The 19,419-nt window shown below is 44.4% G+C and overlaps 1 protein-coding gene across 1 annotated transcript; it reads right to left on the reverse strand.

The window, feature by feature from the left end:
• Nucleotides 1–3,613: 3,613 nt before the first annotated feature.
• On the reverse strand, nt 3,614–10,635 carry LOC311180134 (caspase-14-like; the record flags this gene model as incomplete). The annotated part of the gene is made up of 5 exons (XM_084247794.1): nt 3,614–3,801; nt 4,670–4,786; nt 5,503–5,728; nt 8,893–9,042; nt 10,621–10,635. 5 exons carry the CDS (start codon nt 10,633–10,635, stop codon nt 3,614–3,616), a joined length of 696 nt encoding a protein of 231 aa, XP_084103920.1.
• Between the last annotated feature and the right edge of the window lie 8,784 nt (nt 10,636–19,419).

Genomic DNA, 19,419 nt, shown 5'->3' on the forward strand with positions numbered 1-19,419 from the left:
AGTTTTAGTGGGGGGCGGGCACGCTTTCCATGGCATTGGGTGCCTAGGAAAGCCTCTGTTTTGATTGAAACAGAATATGCGCACAAGCATGCATTCATCTTGGGTACCTTTCTGCCTCCCTTCCTAGCCAGACTTCCTTGTGGCTCCTCTTCACTGTCTGATGTGTTGTCCTATAAGGAGCTTACCTGCAGTGGCCTGAGAAATATTCCAAAATAACTTTTCCCTTTTTTGTCCCAAAGCTCTCATTTCCTCAGTTAAAAGGTATGGCCTCTCCTATTCATGAAACTATTTTGTCTTATAACTTTGCTCTATTATTGACACTTTGTGCCTTCTATTAATTCATACATTGGAATCCCAACTTCAGCATAAGAAGACTGTGACTCTGAACAAGTTACTTAACCACCCCAGGAAATAAGAGCTGTTAATATTTCAGCTACTGCTGTTCCCCTGAAACCAGCCCCTGTGCTTGTGCTTAGAAATCTCTTGGATGAAAATGAACAGAAAAGGCTCATATATATTTTATTAAACAAGCAGATATTTTAATAATAAAAAACCTTACATATCAGGTATCAGAACTCAAAGATTTAAAAATTAAATCACATATATTTTAAGATGTCACAAAAAGGACACAATTATCCCTGATATAAAGACAGGCCTAGAGACAGAAGGCTGCTTCAGTCAATGTGGCCTCAATCTTTACAGCATTCTCACCAAACACCTGCATTTTCACACAGGCCCAGTAGCCTTATGCAACTGCCAGCTTGAACCCATTGGTTCAGGAACAGCCACATCTACAGGATGCTCATAAGCAAATTCACTAGGAAGTCAATGTTCACTGAAGTCCAGCAGGATGAGTTCTGACAGTCAGCAGAGCCAAAGCTCCTTTTATACAGGTGGGAAACATAGGTTAGAATTACACAGGCAAAGTTACACAGAAAAATTAGAACACAATTAGAATTAAAATTCACAATCTGTCCACAGTTGGTTCCTCTAAAATCGGTGGTTTGCATACAGGGTTTCTTCCTTGTGGGATGGGACCCAAGCTGCACCCTGAAGAGTGTGCGGCATAGAGGAAGCACAGGGTAAGAACAAAGGGTGCTTCAGGCAGAAAGGACAGACTGAACAATGTACCACAGCCACATTCTTTCAACATTCACTGATCCACTGCCTGATTCTAGGAGGTGATTCTTGAAGGAAGGGACATCATCTGATGTGGCCCAGACCCAGGATAAAGAGGCAGTTATGCAGGTAGTATAGGTGAATGCCTGGCAAGAATTTGGACTATTCTCCAAAAAGAGAATGTGGGTATATTCTGTAGGCAGTGGGAACTCATAATAAAGGATTATTAACCATGGGATGGATTTTATGAAAAGATTTAGGGGAAACTCAGGTTAACTTGCAACTTGTTGAGTTAAAGTGTACGTGGGACATCCAAGAAGGTAGGAATGATTAGCAGGTGTCTAGATATATACAGAGGTCTGAGGAATGGATAAAATAATGAAAAGACAGGATCACTTGCTGAACATTCATCACAAGGTTTCTCTGTGTCTGAAGACACAGACGGGAGCTGGACTACAGCAGTGAACAAGACATGTGGCCTCTACCTCTTGGAGCTTACACTTGAACTGGAGAGAGAGAGATTAAACAGTCTCTATACAGTCATTTAAGTACAGTAGTGCTAAATGCTACCAATTAAAATGCATAGGGTCTCTGAACACTAGCAAGAGGATATGGAAAGCTTTTCTGTGCAAATGTCAATTGAATGGAACTCTGAAGGACAGAAAGGTCTTACTCATATGGGATGGAACAGAATTTCCAGCACAGAAGCCAGTGGCTCAAAGGTACTGGAATGGTAAGGAGGAAGCTGGGAAATGGGAGGAAGGTGAAAACATAAGGCATCAAGGGTGTAAGTACAAGCACAGAAACTCAGGTAAGACTCTGGGGTGGCTTACACAGTCAAAAAGAAGATCAGTCTGGCTGCAGTGGTGAAACAGGAAAAGATCATTGTCAAGACAGTTCTTGAATACTAAGCCAACAAAATAAGGCTTAACACCAGTACCAAACAGAGTGGGAGACGGTGGGGTATAATCAAGAAAAGTACAGGATAAACATGTGTGCAAGTGGCGCTGTCTGTGTTCTGTTAATGGTTCAGGAAGAACAATTTTCAGAAAAAAATCATCTTTCAAAAGAAGTCAAATTAGTTATAAGTATCAAGTAGACATTATAAATCTTAGAAAAATGACTATGTATATATATATATACACTCCCAAAACAAATTGGAAAAACACAACTAGTGACAGAAATAATACAAAACCATCTCTATCAGCTCCATCTTCCAGCTTCACAAAGTCTATTATAAAGCAGCCCATATTTTTCAACCTTCCGGGTATCAGAAGTACACAGATTTAGTTAAAGTTGATTCCATGACAAGTGATACTTTTACTGGCTTCTCATGTAGATGATACACAGTGTGCACCACTCTGTTATTCACCTGTAAAATAAAAGCACAAACCACCCAGAAGAATGTGAAGACCTTAGCAAAAGGCCCTCAATGAGCCCCACAGAATGAGACAGCAGAATTCAAGTACTGAAAACATCATTCTAAAGTGCACACCCCTCCAGAATAAATAAATAAATAATACATACCAAACGAACAAACGAAAAGCCAAGAGCATGCACCACTATGGGCTTGGAATACAAGCGCTATGGGATGAAGGCACCCTGGCTTCAGGAGTCCACAGACCTGGGTTTAGTTTGCACTTGCCCCTGAGTAATATTAGGCCAAACAGGAACCCTTTCTGGGCTTTGATAAAATGGTAGGGTTGGCTTCCCAAGCATCCCACAGCTCTGCCCTTTCAGGACTGGGGGTGCGCACAGCAGTCCCCCACTATCTCACTAGCTGAACGTGCCTTCAAAGGCCCTTTCATGCTCATTTTTGGACCTCTTTTTCCAGCATCTATTCTGCAAGTTTTACAAATGATGGGTGTTCAGTGAAGACCTCCTGAACTTCAGGTTAGCAAAACAAGTTTTCACTTAGCATTAGCTAAGATGGATTTCTAATTGCAGCTGGTTAAATTGTCTTTATTATTACAAACTTCTGAGAAACTGATAAACTTTTTCTTGAAGAGAGAAGTTCATCAGGAAAAGATTTTTGAGAATTTGGCTGGGATGACGGTCAAAACTGTCTACATTCCCTCCCTGTAACACCCCCTCACCCCCACCAAAGGTTACCTCTACTGAGGTGAAAGTTCTGAGAGCTGTTAAGCATCACAAGGTATTAACTTTTTTTTTTTTTAAGGAAATAGCAAATTACCATTCCTTGGGAGGCGAGAAGTAGCTTATAAATAATTGTGGTGAGGGCATGAACTCTCGAAGCTCTCTGTCTGGGCAGGAATGCCAACTCCGCCACCTACCAGCTCTCCTGCTCTAACAGGGATGTGAACCCCAGAACCTACCTGCTGGGTGATGGAGCTTTAAATGAATGAATATTTGTACAGTGCAGGGAACAGTGACTGGCAGAGCGAGCAATGCAATAAATGTTGATAGAGCTGTCACTTATGATCAGCCCACAATTCTCACGGGACATTTTAGCGCGGTGTTCCCCTGGTGAAAGTTAATCTTTGAAAACACTCGCATCAGGTGCATTAGCTTTAGCATGAATGGAGCCCCTGCTCACTTGGAGTTTACTCACTCTTGTGAAAAAGTCAGCAATGTGCCACTTATTTCCATACTTCTTATAAACTTCAGTCATTGCTTCAATCATCACAGACCCAGTGCTGGGGTGCCGTAAAGCCACATGATCTACCAAAGGAAAACAAAAACATTTCACCTATTTTTCTCCCTTATGTGTGCCCAACGTTTCCTTTTGCTCATAGTTAAATCTTAGAAAATGGCTTTAAAGAGAGAATACAAAAACACTCTCGCACTGGCAGGAGGGTGTCTAAGGCCATCACAGACACGTACACAACCAATTAATTAATCCTTTTGAAGACAGGTAAAAGCACCTAAATAAATGCCCTTGACTGTTTACTTCTATCTTCCCTGCATATTCCTGTTTCCCCTCATAAATTAATCAAGTCCACTCCGTCAGCATACAAGACTCTTTTTGAACTTAACTATGGTACTGGTAATTGTAATGGTAATAATGTTATAGCACATACACTAGTAATAATGGCAGCAATTGTTTCATATTTACTATCCCAGTTATTATGATGAGCACGTCTGTATTACATAATTTAATTAATATATAACATCCTAAATTTTATCATTCTGATTTTAAATGCAGAAATTGACACATAGAGAGGCTAAAAAGCACTGAAGGCCTCACAGATAGCAAATGCCTGAGTGAACTTTTAAGCCATCTTTTTCGTGTGAGAGTCAATGATCATATTTATTATGTGATACTTTGCTAAGAGGTTAGTCTCTGTCTTCTTGGAAGAAATAAAGAATGAGATGCCAAGCTGCCATTAAAAACTAGAAATATTTATTGAAGAAAGATGGGTGGGTTAATGATAATTTCTCCTTATATACATTGATTTGCAGGCACAAATAATTTTCTTTTTTTTTTTTTTTTTACAAATAATTTTCTTAACAGAACTTTTAAATCATCTAGAATAACCTAAACCCTTAGAAGAATGTGTATCTCATGTCATCTGCTCTCCTGTCTTACCTGGCTGGGTGGGATAGATGATAAAATAGTCGCTGAACGTAGGCAGCCTCCCCTTCTCAGATATGTCATCAGTGTCTAAGGGCTCATCATCCGTTTCCACACCACTATCTCTTTTGTCTGTTTTTGAGGAATGAAAATACAAATACAATAATGTACCACTGATTCTGGTAGCCCTTAAGAGGTGTCATAGGAAGCTTGTATCTCCACAAGAGATACAGCCAAAAGAGCAACCTAAGTCAGGTTTTAGTCAGGTTTAAGACATGTGGAAATCACATGGATGGTGGACAGCCATTGGGAAGTGCACACCTGCCTCTTAGCACTTGAGGGTCCCTGATTTACCTTCTGAAGTTAATGATTTGGACCTTCCTCAGCGTAACTTAACTATCCTAGCACAGGGAAGTTTTCCTTCCATCTTTTTGTCCCAGCTGAATTTCTTAAGATTACAACAGCTAAGGTGCTCTAATTTAAAATAAATATATCAGGCCTCCCCTGGTGGCACAGGCGGCTGAGCACAGCACTGTGAAGCTGTCTGCAGCCTCTGCAGCGCGAATTCGATCCCCACTTGCCGGTGAGGGTTCCACATGGTGTGGCAGACCTCTCCTGTCGCAACCGCTGCTCCCCTCAGCAGTATATTTCATCAGTCTGCCTGTTCTGTTTCCCACTCTGCCTCTGGTGAATCCTCTCACCCTCCCATGCATCTGGCTTAGTACCCCGGTTCTTGTATAAATAAATAAATCTTTTAAAATAAATAAATAAATAAATATATCAACTTATTTTTCTCAATCAATGTGGGAATTTCCTAGAAACAAGTTTATTACAGAGAAATCTCTTACCTCCTCTGCATGCCTGGATTATAAAGATTTTTGGTTTCTCTTGAAGTGCCGGACAATTTTTATTGTTAAACATCTCAAAAATGTCTTCCAAACTGACTTTTTCACCATCTTTCATTTTAATAAAGCCTTTTTCTCCATGGGACATAAGAGTAACAAGGCAACAGCCAATTTCATCTTTATTTTCATTTAGACCATCACGAAATGATGTTATTTGTCCAAGTAACTCCTGTAAAATAGGATAATGTTAAAAAGAACTAGAGGTAGGAAAATATCAGAAATGCCTGAGATGGCCCCATTACTAGCAAATGTAAAGGAACCTACATCTCAGACTCTGGGTCAACACTGCCACTTCCCTTTCAGTTGCTCTCAGAACTGGTCTGATTTCCTGGCTTGTATTTGAGAAAATTGGGGAATTTCTGAATCTCTACCACAAAATTCAACAGAATTCTGGAATATCCCTATCCCAAGGACGAATGTACTTACATTTTCTATTATTTATTTTAATACATAGAAATTATTTCATAAAGTGAATGTCCTCAGTAAGCTAGAGATGGAGGAGAATGCAGGAATTAACACAATGTACACCCCTCCTGGCCCCGTCAGGTGTCATCATAATCAGGCTCACTACAGAGAGGCGGGACTGCCCGGGCTCTGCTCCGCTCATGCTACCCCCAAAAGACATCCCAGCACTTCAATAGCGTATTGGAAACAAGGAGACAAAGTTCTTTATTTATAGATGGCTATTTAGAGACACTGAATAATCAACAAAAAACTTCAAATTAGAGAAGAGCCAGTTGACTAGACACAAGATTACCTTACCAAGATCTACATTCCACGCTTATCTGGCATATAATCCCTGGGGGAAATGAAGGAGTCTGTTTTTCACAGTCAAACAAATAATTTTTTTAAAAAATCAAACTTTATTGAGTGCTTACTACAAATCAGCTACTAGCCCAAGAACTTTTACACATAAAAGCTCATTTCATCCTCACCACGGCCCTATAAGTACTGTCACCACCCCCCATTTTATTTTTTTTAAAGATTTTTTTTATTTATGCATACAAAAACTGGGATACAGGCCAGAGGAGCAAGGGATGAGAGGATTCAGGAGAGACAGAGTGGGGAACAGAACAGGCAGACTGACTGAAATACACTGCTGAGGGGAGCAGCGGGTGAGACAGGAGAGGTCTGCTGCACCATGTGGGTAGCTCCCTGGCCAGGGATAGAACTCATGCTGCAATGGCTGCGGATAGCTTCACAGTGCTGTCCTTGCAACCCCTTGTGCCACCAGGGAGGCCCACCACCCCCTATTTTAGAAATAAGTAGTCAATTAGTTTAAGGTTAGTTTTCTTTTTTTTTTTTTTTTTTTAATTAATAAATTTTATTTTTATATTCCCCATACAATTGCAATCCCCCCATTCTGACCCCAATCCCTCCCCTCCCGCCCCCCACCCCCCAAAAAGTGTCTCTGGTTCATAGTTTTTGTTGATTTTGATTTTCACTTTCTTACAGTTATTCATTTTCCTGGTCCCTTATTTAAGTTTTCTAGATCCCTGCTATGAGTGAGACCATCCGGTATTTTTCTTTTTCTTTTTGGCTTATTTCACTGAGCATGATCCCTTCCAGCGTCATCCATGTTGCTGCAAATTGCATGTGTTTATCTTTTTTGAATGCTGAGTAATATTCCATGGTATATATGTACCACATCTTCTTGATCCAGTCATCTATTTTTGGGCATTTGGGCTGTTTCCAAAGCTTAGCTATTGTAAACAGTGCTGCTATAAACATAGGGGTGCAGGTGTTCTTTGGAATTGATGTTTCTGTGTTCTTTGGGTAAATACCTAGGAGTGGAATTGCTGGATCCTGTGGAAGCTCTATGTTTAGTAGGTCCAGAAATCTCCACACAGCTCTCCATAGTGGTTGGACCAGTTTGCACTCCCACCAACAGTGCAGGAGAGTTCCTTTTTCTCCACAACCTCGCCAACATTTGTTGTTGCTAGTTTTTTTAATATGTGCCATTCTCACTGGTGTAAGATGGTATCTCATGGTAGTTTTGATTTGCATTTCCCTGATTGCAAGTGATGTTGAACATTTTTTCATATGCCTGTTGGCCATTCGCATTTATACTACTGACATGCAGGACTGGAGAATTCTTTGCTGTGGGGGCCTGTACTGGGCAATGCAGGGTGCTCAGCAGCATCATGATGCTGCTTGATGCCAAGCAGCACCCTCTCAGGTGTGACACCCAAAAATGTCTCTGACACGGCCAGATGTGCTCAGGGGGCCAAAATCACCCTCTGTTGAGAATTCGATTCAAGGTAACACAACTAGTAAGACAGGATTCCAGTTCTGCAGTGCAGGCTGCACTCAGAGCACTTCTGCTCCTGGGCACTCATTAGTGTTGCCCTTAGTATCTATGAAGGGCTTTCCTATGTTATTATTCCCAAACAAGGGCAGGGCTAGGCCAAGCATTTTAGCTAGGATCAGAGAGATGAAAATGGAGTTCCCACTCATCACCCTCTTCTTTCCTTTTTCTGTGTCATCTAGTTAAGTCACCACAGACATCTGTCCCAGGCTTTGTCTCCTCAATCCACCCTACACAGGATTCCAAATACCACAAAGACATTTCAAAGCCCCTTGGTTCCAATGCTTCTGGAATCCCTCTGGCCGGGCTGTCTGCTGATCTCAAAGCTGTTTCCCAGCTCCCAGATGCTCTGGACCTTGCCCTTTCTGGACTCACAGCTTGTTCTTGGGCCTCCTGGCTCACCTTGCTTAGGACACCTTTTTAGGTTCCCTCTTTCTGTTCAACTGCACACCCCTCTCCTTGACTGAAGCCCAAGAGGACCCTGCTTGTCTGGAAGGGAAGCTGGTCTTATATACTTATTTTTCAGCAAAGGAAAAACAATCTTATGCTTAAGATCACAAAAGCATTTGCATGGAGCCTCCCTGGTGGCGCAAGGGGTTAAGCACCGCACTATGAAGCAGTCTGCAACCTCTGCAGCACGAGTTCGATCCCCAGCTGGCTAGGGAGCAACCCACATGGCACAGCAGACCTCTCCTGTCTTGCCCGCTGCTCCCCTCAGCAGTGTATTTCAGTCAGTCTGCCTGTTCTGTTCCCCACTCTGTCTCTGGTGAATCCTCTCACCCCCTATATCTCTGGCCTGTACCCCAGCTATTGTATGCACAAATAAATAAATCTTAAAAAAAAAAAAAAGTATTTGCATGGAACAGGTAAGCTAAGGAAGAATTTCATCAGGACATACATACCATGGCTTAGTAGATCCTAGTAGTCCCTAGGTACTAAAACCCAGTATTTTGGGTTTTTTTCTTTAAAAAAGAAAGCTATATAATACAAGCTACAATTTTTCACTTTGGGTATTAATTTGTTACCCTTTTATCAGGATCAATGCAGGATGTCTGTTCGAACTGGCACTGGCCAAGCCACTCCTTCATCAGGTTGATGTCCTGCTGAGCCCCAGGCCTGTTTTTCTTCACACACATGAGGAAAGCTTTCCGCCCACCGCTCAGGTCATAGCAGTCCTGTTTGCAAGGAAAGTCACACAACAGTACTTAAGCCAAACCCTTCGGAGAGCCAATAGTACATGTATATGAAACAACTAGTTTTTTCTGGGATTAACGGTGAGGTTTCTGAGCTCAGACCAGGGGCTCACACTGATGGTCTCTCATCAGTCCTGGAGAACAGGGAAACGACTCGACTTACAACTCTTTCAAATACCTTTCTGAGGGTCTGCCTGGTGGAGCAAGGGGTTAAGCACTGCACTATGAAGCAATCCGCAGCCTCTGCAGCATGAGTTCAATCCCTGGCCAGCCAGAGAGAAACCCACATGGCAAGGCAGACCTCTCCTGTCTCGCCCGCTGCTCCCCTCAGCAGTGTATTTCAGTCAGTCTGCCTGTTCTGTTCCCCATTCTGTCTCTGGTGAATCCTCCCAATCCCCGCATCTCTGGCCTGTACCCCAGCTCTTGCATGCATAAATAAATAAATCTTTTAAAAAAACAAACAGAAAAAACAAAAACAAATACCTTTCTGAGACTAGGACTAATATGCACTTTTAGACAAAGCTGACTATAACCATAACCATAACTCCCAGGTAAAGGAAATATGGCAGAGGAAAGTAGCAATCAACAAGGGGCTATAGCCATCAAAATCCCAAATGTGGGACATTCTATGGATCACCTGGTTTCAATGAATAAGAAAAAAAGGTTAAAGATGAAAGAAACATCATAAATTAAGTCTTAAGAGACAAGTCAATGAAATGCAACTGGGTAGCTGATTCAAACAAAACAACTGGAACAGACATAGGAACAGTGGAAGAAATCTGAATGCTAATTGCATGTTTGTTTTTAAGTAGTAATGGTACTATGGTTGCTTTGGAAAAAAATCTTTCTCAGAGATACATACAAAAGTATTTACAGGTGAGGGCCTCCCCTGGTGGCACAGGCGGTTGAGTGCAGCACTGTGAAGCTGTCTGCAGCTTCTGCAGCACTGGTTCGATTCCGGCTGGCCGGGGAGAATCCCACATGGCCTGGCAGACCTCATCTGCATCGCCCGCTGCTCCCCTCAGCAATGTATTTCATCAGTCTGCCTGTTGTGTTCCCCACTTTGTCTCTGGTGAATCCTCTCACCCTCCCGCGAATCTGGCCTGCACCCTGGTTCTTGTATAAATAAATAAATAAATCTTTAAAAAAAAAAAAAAAGTATTTACAGGTGAAAGTGATAGGCTATTTTGATTTTAAAATGACTAGGAGTAGAGAGCAGAAGACACCAGATCCTCATATAACGCTGTATATAGAAGCCCAGTGTTATTGGCCTGGAGTTGGGAGAGTGATTTTCTAATTCTACTTTAGTTTAAAATGTCCATAATAAAACTGTAAAAATATCTTGCAACCAGCAATGCATGTACTGCCCAAGGTCATACCACCAGTGAGTGCCTCACTTTCCTTGATTTGGAGATAGTTACAGAGCCTGCCTCCATTGTTCACTGCATGTAAAGTGGTTTCAGTTGGCTAGATTTAGATTTTATTCTTTTACCAGAATGGTGGCTAAATGCTAGCCTACTAATCTGTGTATAGTGCTGAAGTAAGAAACAAGATATTTACCAGTTCGCCATCCATGCACTCATAGCTTCTCTTTTGAATCTTTCTTGGAATCTCTGAATAAATTTTCATGAAAAGAGAATAAAACAGAAAAAGAGGTTTATATTTTTTTTTTCTTTTTTTCCCTCTTTTTTATCAAGATCTGCTGTCCTTCCAGTTAACAGGAAGCTCCTCCCAAGGAATTCAGTTGCCTCTTATGTTTTGGGATCCCCCCTTCACAAACCCATGAGGATGGAAACCTAACAGAACTCCCTTAAACCATGTCAGGTCCAGGGCAGAGAAAGAGCTAAGCCAGAGAGAAAAAAGACAAGGACGAATTGCCATTGCTACACAAGCACCCCGTGAAGAGTAGACCAAGTTTTCAATAAAAGGAAAGAAGTAAAAGAACCAGGCCATATTTTATTTTTTTATGTAACATAAACTTTTAGTATTCAATTCAAATATTTATGGGGGCTTACAGTGTAATAGACATGATATTGTGTAGTTTTGATGATTCTGGGGGGGGGGGAGGGGGAATAACAAGAAAAAAAAAAGTCAACAACAGGAAAACCCCAGTCTAATGGGGTAATACCAAAAGTGATAGAGGAACAACTAAGCCCCAGGCATTGGGATAAAGGAAGAAAGACAGACTCCCTGGGGCCAAGGACAGTAGTCTGCCTGCAGGCCCTGTGGGTAATCACAGTTGTTATTCATCTCAAATTTAAAAAAAAAAAAAAAAAAGAGGGGCCTCCCTGGTGCTGCAAAGGGTTGAAGCCAGCACTGTGAATCTACCAGCAGCCTCTGCAGCACCAGTTCCATTTCCAGCCAGGGAGGCAGCTCACAGGGCAGTAGTTGACTTTTCCTGTCTCCTCCACTGCTCCCCTCAGCAGTGTATTTCAGTAGATCTGCTGTTCTTGTTCCCCACACTGTCTCTGGTGAATCCTCTCACTCCCCCCACACACACCTCTGGCCTGTACCCCAGTTCTTGTATGCATAAATAAATAAATCTTTTTTAAAAGTGAAAAAAAAAAAGAAGAAAGAACAAGGATAACTACCTGTAACTCAACCAGATAATAAGCATGCTGAGGGCAGAGATGACCAAGAGCACATTTTAGTACCTATGGCAATGCCTTCTTGCATCTTCTTCCCTCTCTCTCTCTCTCTCTCTCTCTCTCTCTCTCTCTCTCTCACACACACACACACACACACACACACACACACACACACATACAATTTGGAGGAGAGAAGATCCTTAACCTCAACTGTTACACATTGCATTTCTCGGTCATAAGCCACACCTTCCCACATTTATGGCAAACGGTCTGATCCTGTGCAAGAAAATGACACCCCACCCCCACCAATCCCCCCCCCGGAGCTGTGGCAGCGAGGAGTCCAACTCAGTTTCTCACGGCGGCATCACAAAATCTCCTCCATCATAACCACTCGGAGGTACTTTCTAAAATAAAAGTGCAGCTCAGGCCTGCAACATTAATCTGAGCTCACCCCAAAACGCGCTGGTAGGCCGAGATGGACTGGACACCCTGATGTGATGGGAACGGTGACTTTCCCGCCCGATCACCGCCCACCGCCAGTTCATCTGCACTGGGGTCCCGCGACGCCCGAACCCCCGTCTTCAGCCCTCCGCGTCGGGTCCAGCCCCCGCCGCTCCCCGGGCAGCGAGCCACCTTCCCCACCCGCCCGAAGACCCCCGGGGGCAGCGGAGCCCCACCTCCGCGCTCCCCAGGGCCGGAGGCGGGACCCCCAGCCGCGGGGTCCCCGCGCTCACCGGCGCGCTCGGCTGCAGGGTCGCTCTGCCAGCGGTGCAGCAGGTCGGCGCGGCGCAGCCGCCCCAGCACCTGGGCGACGACGCGGGGCGCGGCGGGCAGGTAGTAGTGCTTGGCCACGAGATGCGCCAGCCCCGACGCGGTGCCGCCCTCCAGCTCCAGCTGCAGCTGGCTCACGCGCGGCAGCTCGTCCACGGTCTTGAGGAGGTCGCGGAAGTTGCGCAGCTCCCGGGGGGTCAGCACGGCCAGGATCTCCAGCAAGCGGCTCTGCAGCTCCTCCAGGGCCTGAGGCGCCCGGTGGCCATTGGACCCCCAGCGCGGGCCGCTCCCGGGGCTCTCCTCCATCATCACCCGAGGAGGCGGGCGGCACCGGGACCCGCGGGGCTGACCCGTGGAGAGCTCACCTCGAGCGCCGCGCACGCCTCCCGCTTCTCTTTGTTTTGCAAGCGGGAGGCGTTTCCGCTCGGCTGCAGGAGCCGGGACTGCAGGCCGCGGAGGCAGGAGGCTCCCGCCCGCGCCCGCCGCGGCCCCGCCCCGCCCCGGGGCCCGCCCCTCCCCGCCCCTCCCCGCCCCCGCCGAGCCCCGCCGAGCCCCGCCGGGCGCTCGCGGCGGCCGGGACCTGCGTGCCCTGGATTAACCCTTGGAGCCCAGGCTGGGAGAGCTGAGTGGTGCTTTGGGACCTGCAGGGGTCGTCCTTGGTTCTCTAACAGGGCTGCGGGTTGGAATCGCCTGAGGAGTTGCCCAGATCACCATCTAGGAAGATTACATTAGAACTCGGGGGTGGGGGGAGAAGCCCGGGACCCGGGGTTTTTAAAACTCTTCAGATGACGCCACTGTGCAGCCAAGTTTGAAAACGGAGGCTTTCAATCGATCTTAGGACTCCAGCGTGTTTATCAGCTACCTGAACTAGTGGTTCCCTAGAGGGTGGAAGAAATTGGAAACTGAAATAACATCTACAGGCTATTGTTTAAAGCCAGATTTTTTGGAGGGCATGTGTAAGGGCAGGAACAGGGCACTGAGCAGGTTTTCTGATCCAGCAGACCGGGTAAAGGAGGAGTCAGAGTCCTCAGTGGCTTTTGCAGGTCTTTTAGATTTACCAGGCATATGGCAGGCAGGGGTGCTGGGGGGCCGGGAGGCTGGCAGTCCTCCCAACTCCCAACAAGTCCTCACTCTATCTGGGCTCTCTGGCCTTCTCTCGTGTTCTCTCTGCTTATTTGCTCTCCTGTTTCCGTTTGTTCTTGGCTTCTGCTGGCGTCCCGTGACGCCGCCCTTATGAACTCAGTCTCTCAGCCCTGGTGTACCCACTTCAGGTGCCCGCCATCAGGCATGCATTCAGGACCACAGGGCTCCCTCATCTATCCTAATGGCGGGAGGGCAGAAAAGCCTGATACTTTTTCCTTACCCTACAGCATGACAAAAGCTGAGGTTTGAGAATTTGAGGTCAGCCAGAAGTTAGAAATGCACATTGCTAAATGGGGGATAGGGAATGGAATTGTCATTGCCTCTGTGAGCAGAGCTCAGATTTGCAAACCCCACCCAGGGTCATTTCTGGGTTCCTAGGCTTGATTGGGCCCTCAGGAACTGACTCATTTAACTGTGGTTTGCATCAAAATTACTTTGAAACAGCTGGTGAAGAATCTCAGGGTCCTCATTTCTCTGGGAGGAAACAATTCAAAGAAATAGGAAGTTTTATCTGCAGTTATTAATTTGCCAAATAAGAAATACTTTTATACCTTTTCAAACTTTCCACCTTTTAGTGTAGCTTTGGTCTTTCCTGAGTTAAGTGACAGAGAAGGGGAAGGGGAAAGAAGACCTGAGGCAACCTAGGGACCCAGTAATACCCTTCCACCTCACTCCCATCCTAGGGGGCCGCCTGGAAGGCAGGCTTCACTTCCACTAGCAGGAATTTGAAGAATTAGACCCCCCCCCCATTGCTTGTGCTTGAACTTTTGTAAACTTGACCTGCACAAAGATGTATTGCTTGGAGATAGTTGCCTTTTTCTCCCAAAATAGTTGCCTTTTTCTCTCTCTGTTCAAAGAAGGGAGTAAGAGGTGGGAGATGCAGTTCTTTCCCCTTTTCTATTTCCTGGCACTGATACAGCCAGTTCCCGCACTGGCAGTCCAAGAATGGAGATGCTTTAGTGTAGGGAAAATGGAGGTTCAGGCTTTTTCCCCCCTCCTGCCGCTAGCCTCTGTGGCTAGCACCTGCAGGCTTGCACTCCTAGGTGGCCTGGTGGCCCGGGCTGAGAAGTGTGTGTACGGGGCACAGGCACCTGTGATTGTAGACATCTGGGCCCAGGAGGTGAGCGATAAGAGGGCAGAGGAGATGGAGACCAAGAGAGCACACAGATCGAGGGGGCTGGGGGGCTCACTTGCCTCTAGAGCCTCCCAGCCCCATGCCTTGCCTGACTGTCTCCCTGCTTGCTGGTCTGCCTGTGCCTGGTTACCTGATTCAGCATTCAAAGCCTGTAAAATAATCCCAAAGGCTCCAAAATTTTCTTTTCACCTGTGAGAAACAATAAGGAACCCACCCGGCCTAGGATGGCTGCACACGTGGCAGTGCCACAGATGCCTCATCAACCCTGGGCTGGCAGTGGTGGGCTGCCACAGGTGCTGTCAGCCTGAAGGAGCCACGGGAAGTGCAGTCACAACATTGGAAAACTGTATGTGAAAGACGGACTGTCAGATTTCAAAAATACTGTGTATTCTAGGATTTGTGGTGATCAATGCACAACCTTGTGAATATGCTGAAAATACTCAAATTTACACACACTGAAGACTGACTTTAATAACATGTAAATTCTATCTCAAAGTCTTATTTTTTGAAGCACACATCACTTCTGTGATAGTCTTGCCCCAAATTTAAAACCTAAATCAAATCATGAAGAAACATCATACAAACCCCAAATAAGCAAACCTGAACTCTTAAAATGTCAATAGCTTGTCATGACAATGACCCCAAAAGCAAAAAGGAGGCCCCTGCCCAGCCAAAACGAAAACTTGGAAGGCCAAGAAAACAGTGCAGACAAATGCCCATCACACACACACACACACACACACACACACACACTCCAAAGGCAACCCACAAATCCTGGGAAAAGCGCCCTCCAAAAAAAGCCTGACCACTGTGCCACTATCAAGTCTCCTCTTGACCACAGAGTCAATCTTAAGGAAGACAGAAGACAACCACATACTTGTGTTCATGGTGGATGTTCTGAAAGAAGTCTATCTTTTAGGGAAATACACAGAACAGTAACAGAAGAAATGACATGTCTGGGAGTTACTTCAAAATAATCCAGTTGAGGAGATGTCGGGAAAAGTCTATCTTTTAGGGATATACACAGAATAGTAACAGAAGAAATGACATGTCTGGGAATTACTTCAAAATAATCCAGTTGAGGCGATGCTGGGAGGGGGAAGAGTAAACAAGACTGGCCGAATGTAGATGCTTGTTAAAACTGGGTGATGGGTACGTGGAGTTTCATTACACTATTCTCAGCTGTGTACTCGTTCGAATAGTTCCATAAACAAGTTTCGGAAAACTTTTCCCTATGAATTCATACTTAAAAACACAACCACAATGGAAAAAAAAAAAAAAAAACCCACAAGATGAAAATCCTCCCCTGAAAAAAAGTGGAAGTAACTTCACTGTTCTTTTTGAGCAGTAACTATAGCACCAGACCACAGTTCTATAAAGTGGAAATGAAAGAAAAGAATTCATTTACCTAATCAAATTGCCTTATTTGATAAAAATAAAGTTTTCTTACAGAAAGGAGTTATAAGTGTGGAAGATATGATACAATGAGGACATCACTTTTATAACCTTCAATGAAATAACTGATATAAGCAAAGTTGTTAAAAGTTTGATTGCAACTTTGCAATGGAGACATTAGGTTCTCAACATGAACCCACTCGTGAATTTTAGCATCAATAAAAAATGGAAGAGCCAGGTCCCAGGGGCATCCTGGTGCAGTACAATCAGAATTCCACAGCACCAACTGCGAAGGATTCTTGTCTGAGAAATGGAGAGAATCTGAACTTAATGAAGTCATTGGAGAGAACATACAATTTACAGAAAATATGTGATAGAGGAAGAAATTAAACCCTAAGAAAATAAATTCAGGAAGTGGGACATTTCACAGGACAAGAGGGAACCAAGAAGTACACAGGAGGGGTACTGTCCTGGGTTATAAAGTTTTTAAAAAGATTTACTTATGCATATAAGAATTGGGGCACAGGCCCAAGGGGTGGAGGGTAAGAGGATTCACCAGAGACAGAGTGGAGAACAGAACAGACAGATCCACTGAAATACACTGCTGAGGGGAGCAGTGGGCGAGTCAGGAGAGGTCTGCTGTGCCATGTGGATAGCTCCCTGGCCGGCTATCAAACTGGTGCTGCTGTGGCTGTGGATAGTTTCATAGATTGCATCTTAACATCTTGCGCCACCAGGGAGGCCCTGGGTTATAAAGATTTTAAAAATCCAATGCATTGTGTGCTCCTTGTTTGAATAGTGATTCAAATAAACAGATTGTAAAAAATCTTTCTGAGACAGGCCTCCCTGGTGGCCTAGGGATTAAGTCTGGGTGTTATCACCACGAGGGCACTCGCCAAGGCTTGAGTTCGAACCCCAGCTAGGGAGCTAACCCACATATGGCACAGCAGACCTCTCCTGTCTCACCCGCTGCTCCCTTAAGCAGTGTATTTCAGTAGTTACACCTGTTCTGCTCCCCTCTTTGTCTCTGGTGAATCCTCTCATTCCCTGCACCTCTGATCTACATCCCAGTTCTTGTATGCATAAATAAATGAAAATAAATATTTTAAAAAATGAATTTCCTCAAGTAAAAATAAAAATGTCATCAAGAAAAGGAAAAAGTGGGAGAGAAGAGAGAGACAAGCTAGCGTGGTAAAACCTTGAAAACAGTTCAAACCGGGGGATGGGGATGAAGGGCCCATGAATCACCTGCTCTGCGGTTGAATTGGAAATATTTAAGTTTCAGAAATGAGTATGCTGGCAGCTGAACCTTCTGCTTCTGTGTCCTCTTTTGGCTCAGGCTCTGCTAGACCTTATCTCTAGTGGCCAGATGACTGTTCCTCCCACAAAGTCCAGCCTCTAAATAATTTGCTGTGCGAGGCAGCCAAGAACGAATCAATTTGAAAAAAAAAAAGGGGGGGGATGGCAATAGTTGGAAAGTCAACTGAAGCACACTAGCCACTTCCTTTCTGAACTTTCATACTCAAATGAGATTGCAGAAGAGGAAAAAAACAAGTTCTGGCACCTGAGATTTTCTCCAGGGATGCTGGCCCCTGAAGTTGGGGTTCGAAAAAACGAATTTTATTTTTACTCTAAACTTTCATTTTAGAGAAAATCAGACTTTCTCCCAATCTTATCATTATTTGACCCAAAAAAACCAAATAAGGAACACAGGAGAGGACTCTGGTGGCTGAAGTTTATCAGCCTAGTATAAACCTAGCAAAATCTGCAATGGGATGGAAGCCTCAGATCAGTCTCATCCGTGAGGGGCCTCATCCTGAGGGTTCTCCATGACATGAGGCCCCAAGGACACCAACCAGGTGGGTGTTAACCTGCTTACTCCCTGCATTGTTTCTCAGTACACCAGTCAGACTGCTGGAGGCTTTCCCCAAGCATCACGGCATCCCAAACACTGGTGACTGGGCTGACACTGTGAGATTGGGATCCTACTTTGTCCTCTCCCATTGAATAGGGCATTTTAACCTAAAGCCTAAACTTACTTTATGTAAACCATTAAACTTAATATAGTGTGCTATGGGTTGACTTATGTACCTCAGAAAGATAAATTGGAGTCCTAACCCCCAGATTCTATAAATGTGACCTTATTTGGAAATAGGTCTTGGAGAGGTAATTAAGTTGAGGTCATATTGGATTGGCCTGGATCCTAATCTAATGGCGAGTGTCCCAAAAGAAGGCAAAACTTGGACACAGACAGAAACATGGGGGAGAAAGAGTTGTGGAGAGGTAGGAGAGTATGGAGCGATGAATGCCGAGACTATCAGTATCTACAAGAAGCTGAAGAGACAGGGACTATGTCACCTTAGAGCCTTCAGAGTACAGCCCACTGACACCTTGGATTTCAGACTTGTAGCCTCCAGAAAGAGAGAGAATAAATTTCTCTCCTTGGAAGCCATCCGGTTTGCTGTAATCTGTTGCAGCAGCTCTAGGGAACAGACATAATGTAGAAGGAAACTTTGCTCACTTATTCCTCCCCCGCCACTCTAGGAGGCAGGAAAACTTACCCTCCTCGTTCCCAGGCACAACTTTAAATGTGTCAAAATAAGTGGAGAGCCAAGCTTTCATCCTGGGCTGCCTGGATCATAGCGCATGTTCCTAAGCACTAGACCAAACATACCCCCTTCTGTGTGAATAAACTGAAGATCCTTTCCTAAGTTTGAAAGTTTATTTTAAAAAGTCACTAGAATGGCTATAATAAATAAAACAGACAGTAATCAGTGTTGAAGAGGATGTGGAGAAATCAGAACCCTCACACACTGCTGTTGGGTATGTAAGTCACAAAAAAGGATAATGCAATGATTCCATCAGAAACCAAGGTCAGATCTAAAAACACTCAAAGGACTTAATGGAGATTTCTCTCAAAGATATGCAAATGGACAGCAGCACAGTTATCAGGGATATGCAAATCAAATGCACAGCCAGATTCCATCACACCCACCAGGGTGGCTAGAATAAAAGATAAAAATTAAGGATGGGGAAGGACGTGGAACCCTTGCATGTTGGTGGGAATAAGAAATGGTATAAACACTTTGGAAAAACATCAAAATTACTTACCCTTTGTAAGAAATTTTGGCCCTGGAATTGTTAAACATTGGGTTACCACGTGATATAGTAATTCCACACCAGGTACATACACACGAGAAATGAAAATATATGTTCACATGAACATCTGTAACACTATTGTTCATAGTTGTATTATTCGTAAGAGCCAAAAAGTAGCTCAAATATTCATCAACTGACAAATGGGTAAAAATATGCGAAAGGGGGCCT

The sequence above is a fragment of the Talpa europaea genome (assembly GCF_964194135.1).
Source record: "Talpa europaea genome assembly, chromosome: 11".
In the NCBI taxonomy this organism is placed as follows: Eukaryota; Metazoa; Chordata; class Mammalia; order Eulipotyphla; family Talpidae; genus Talpa; species Talpa europaea.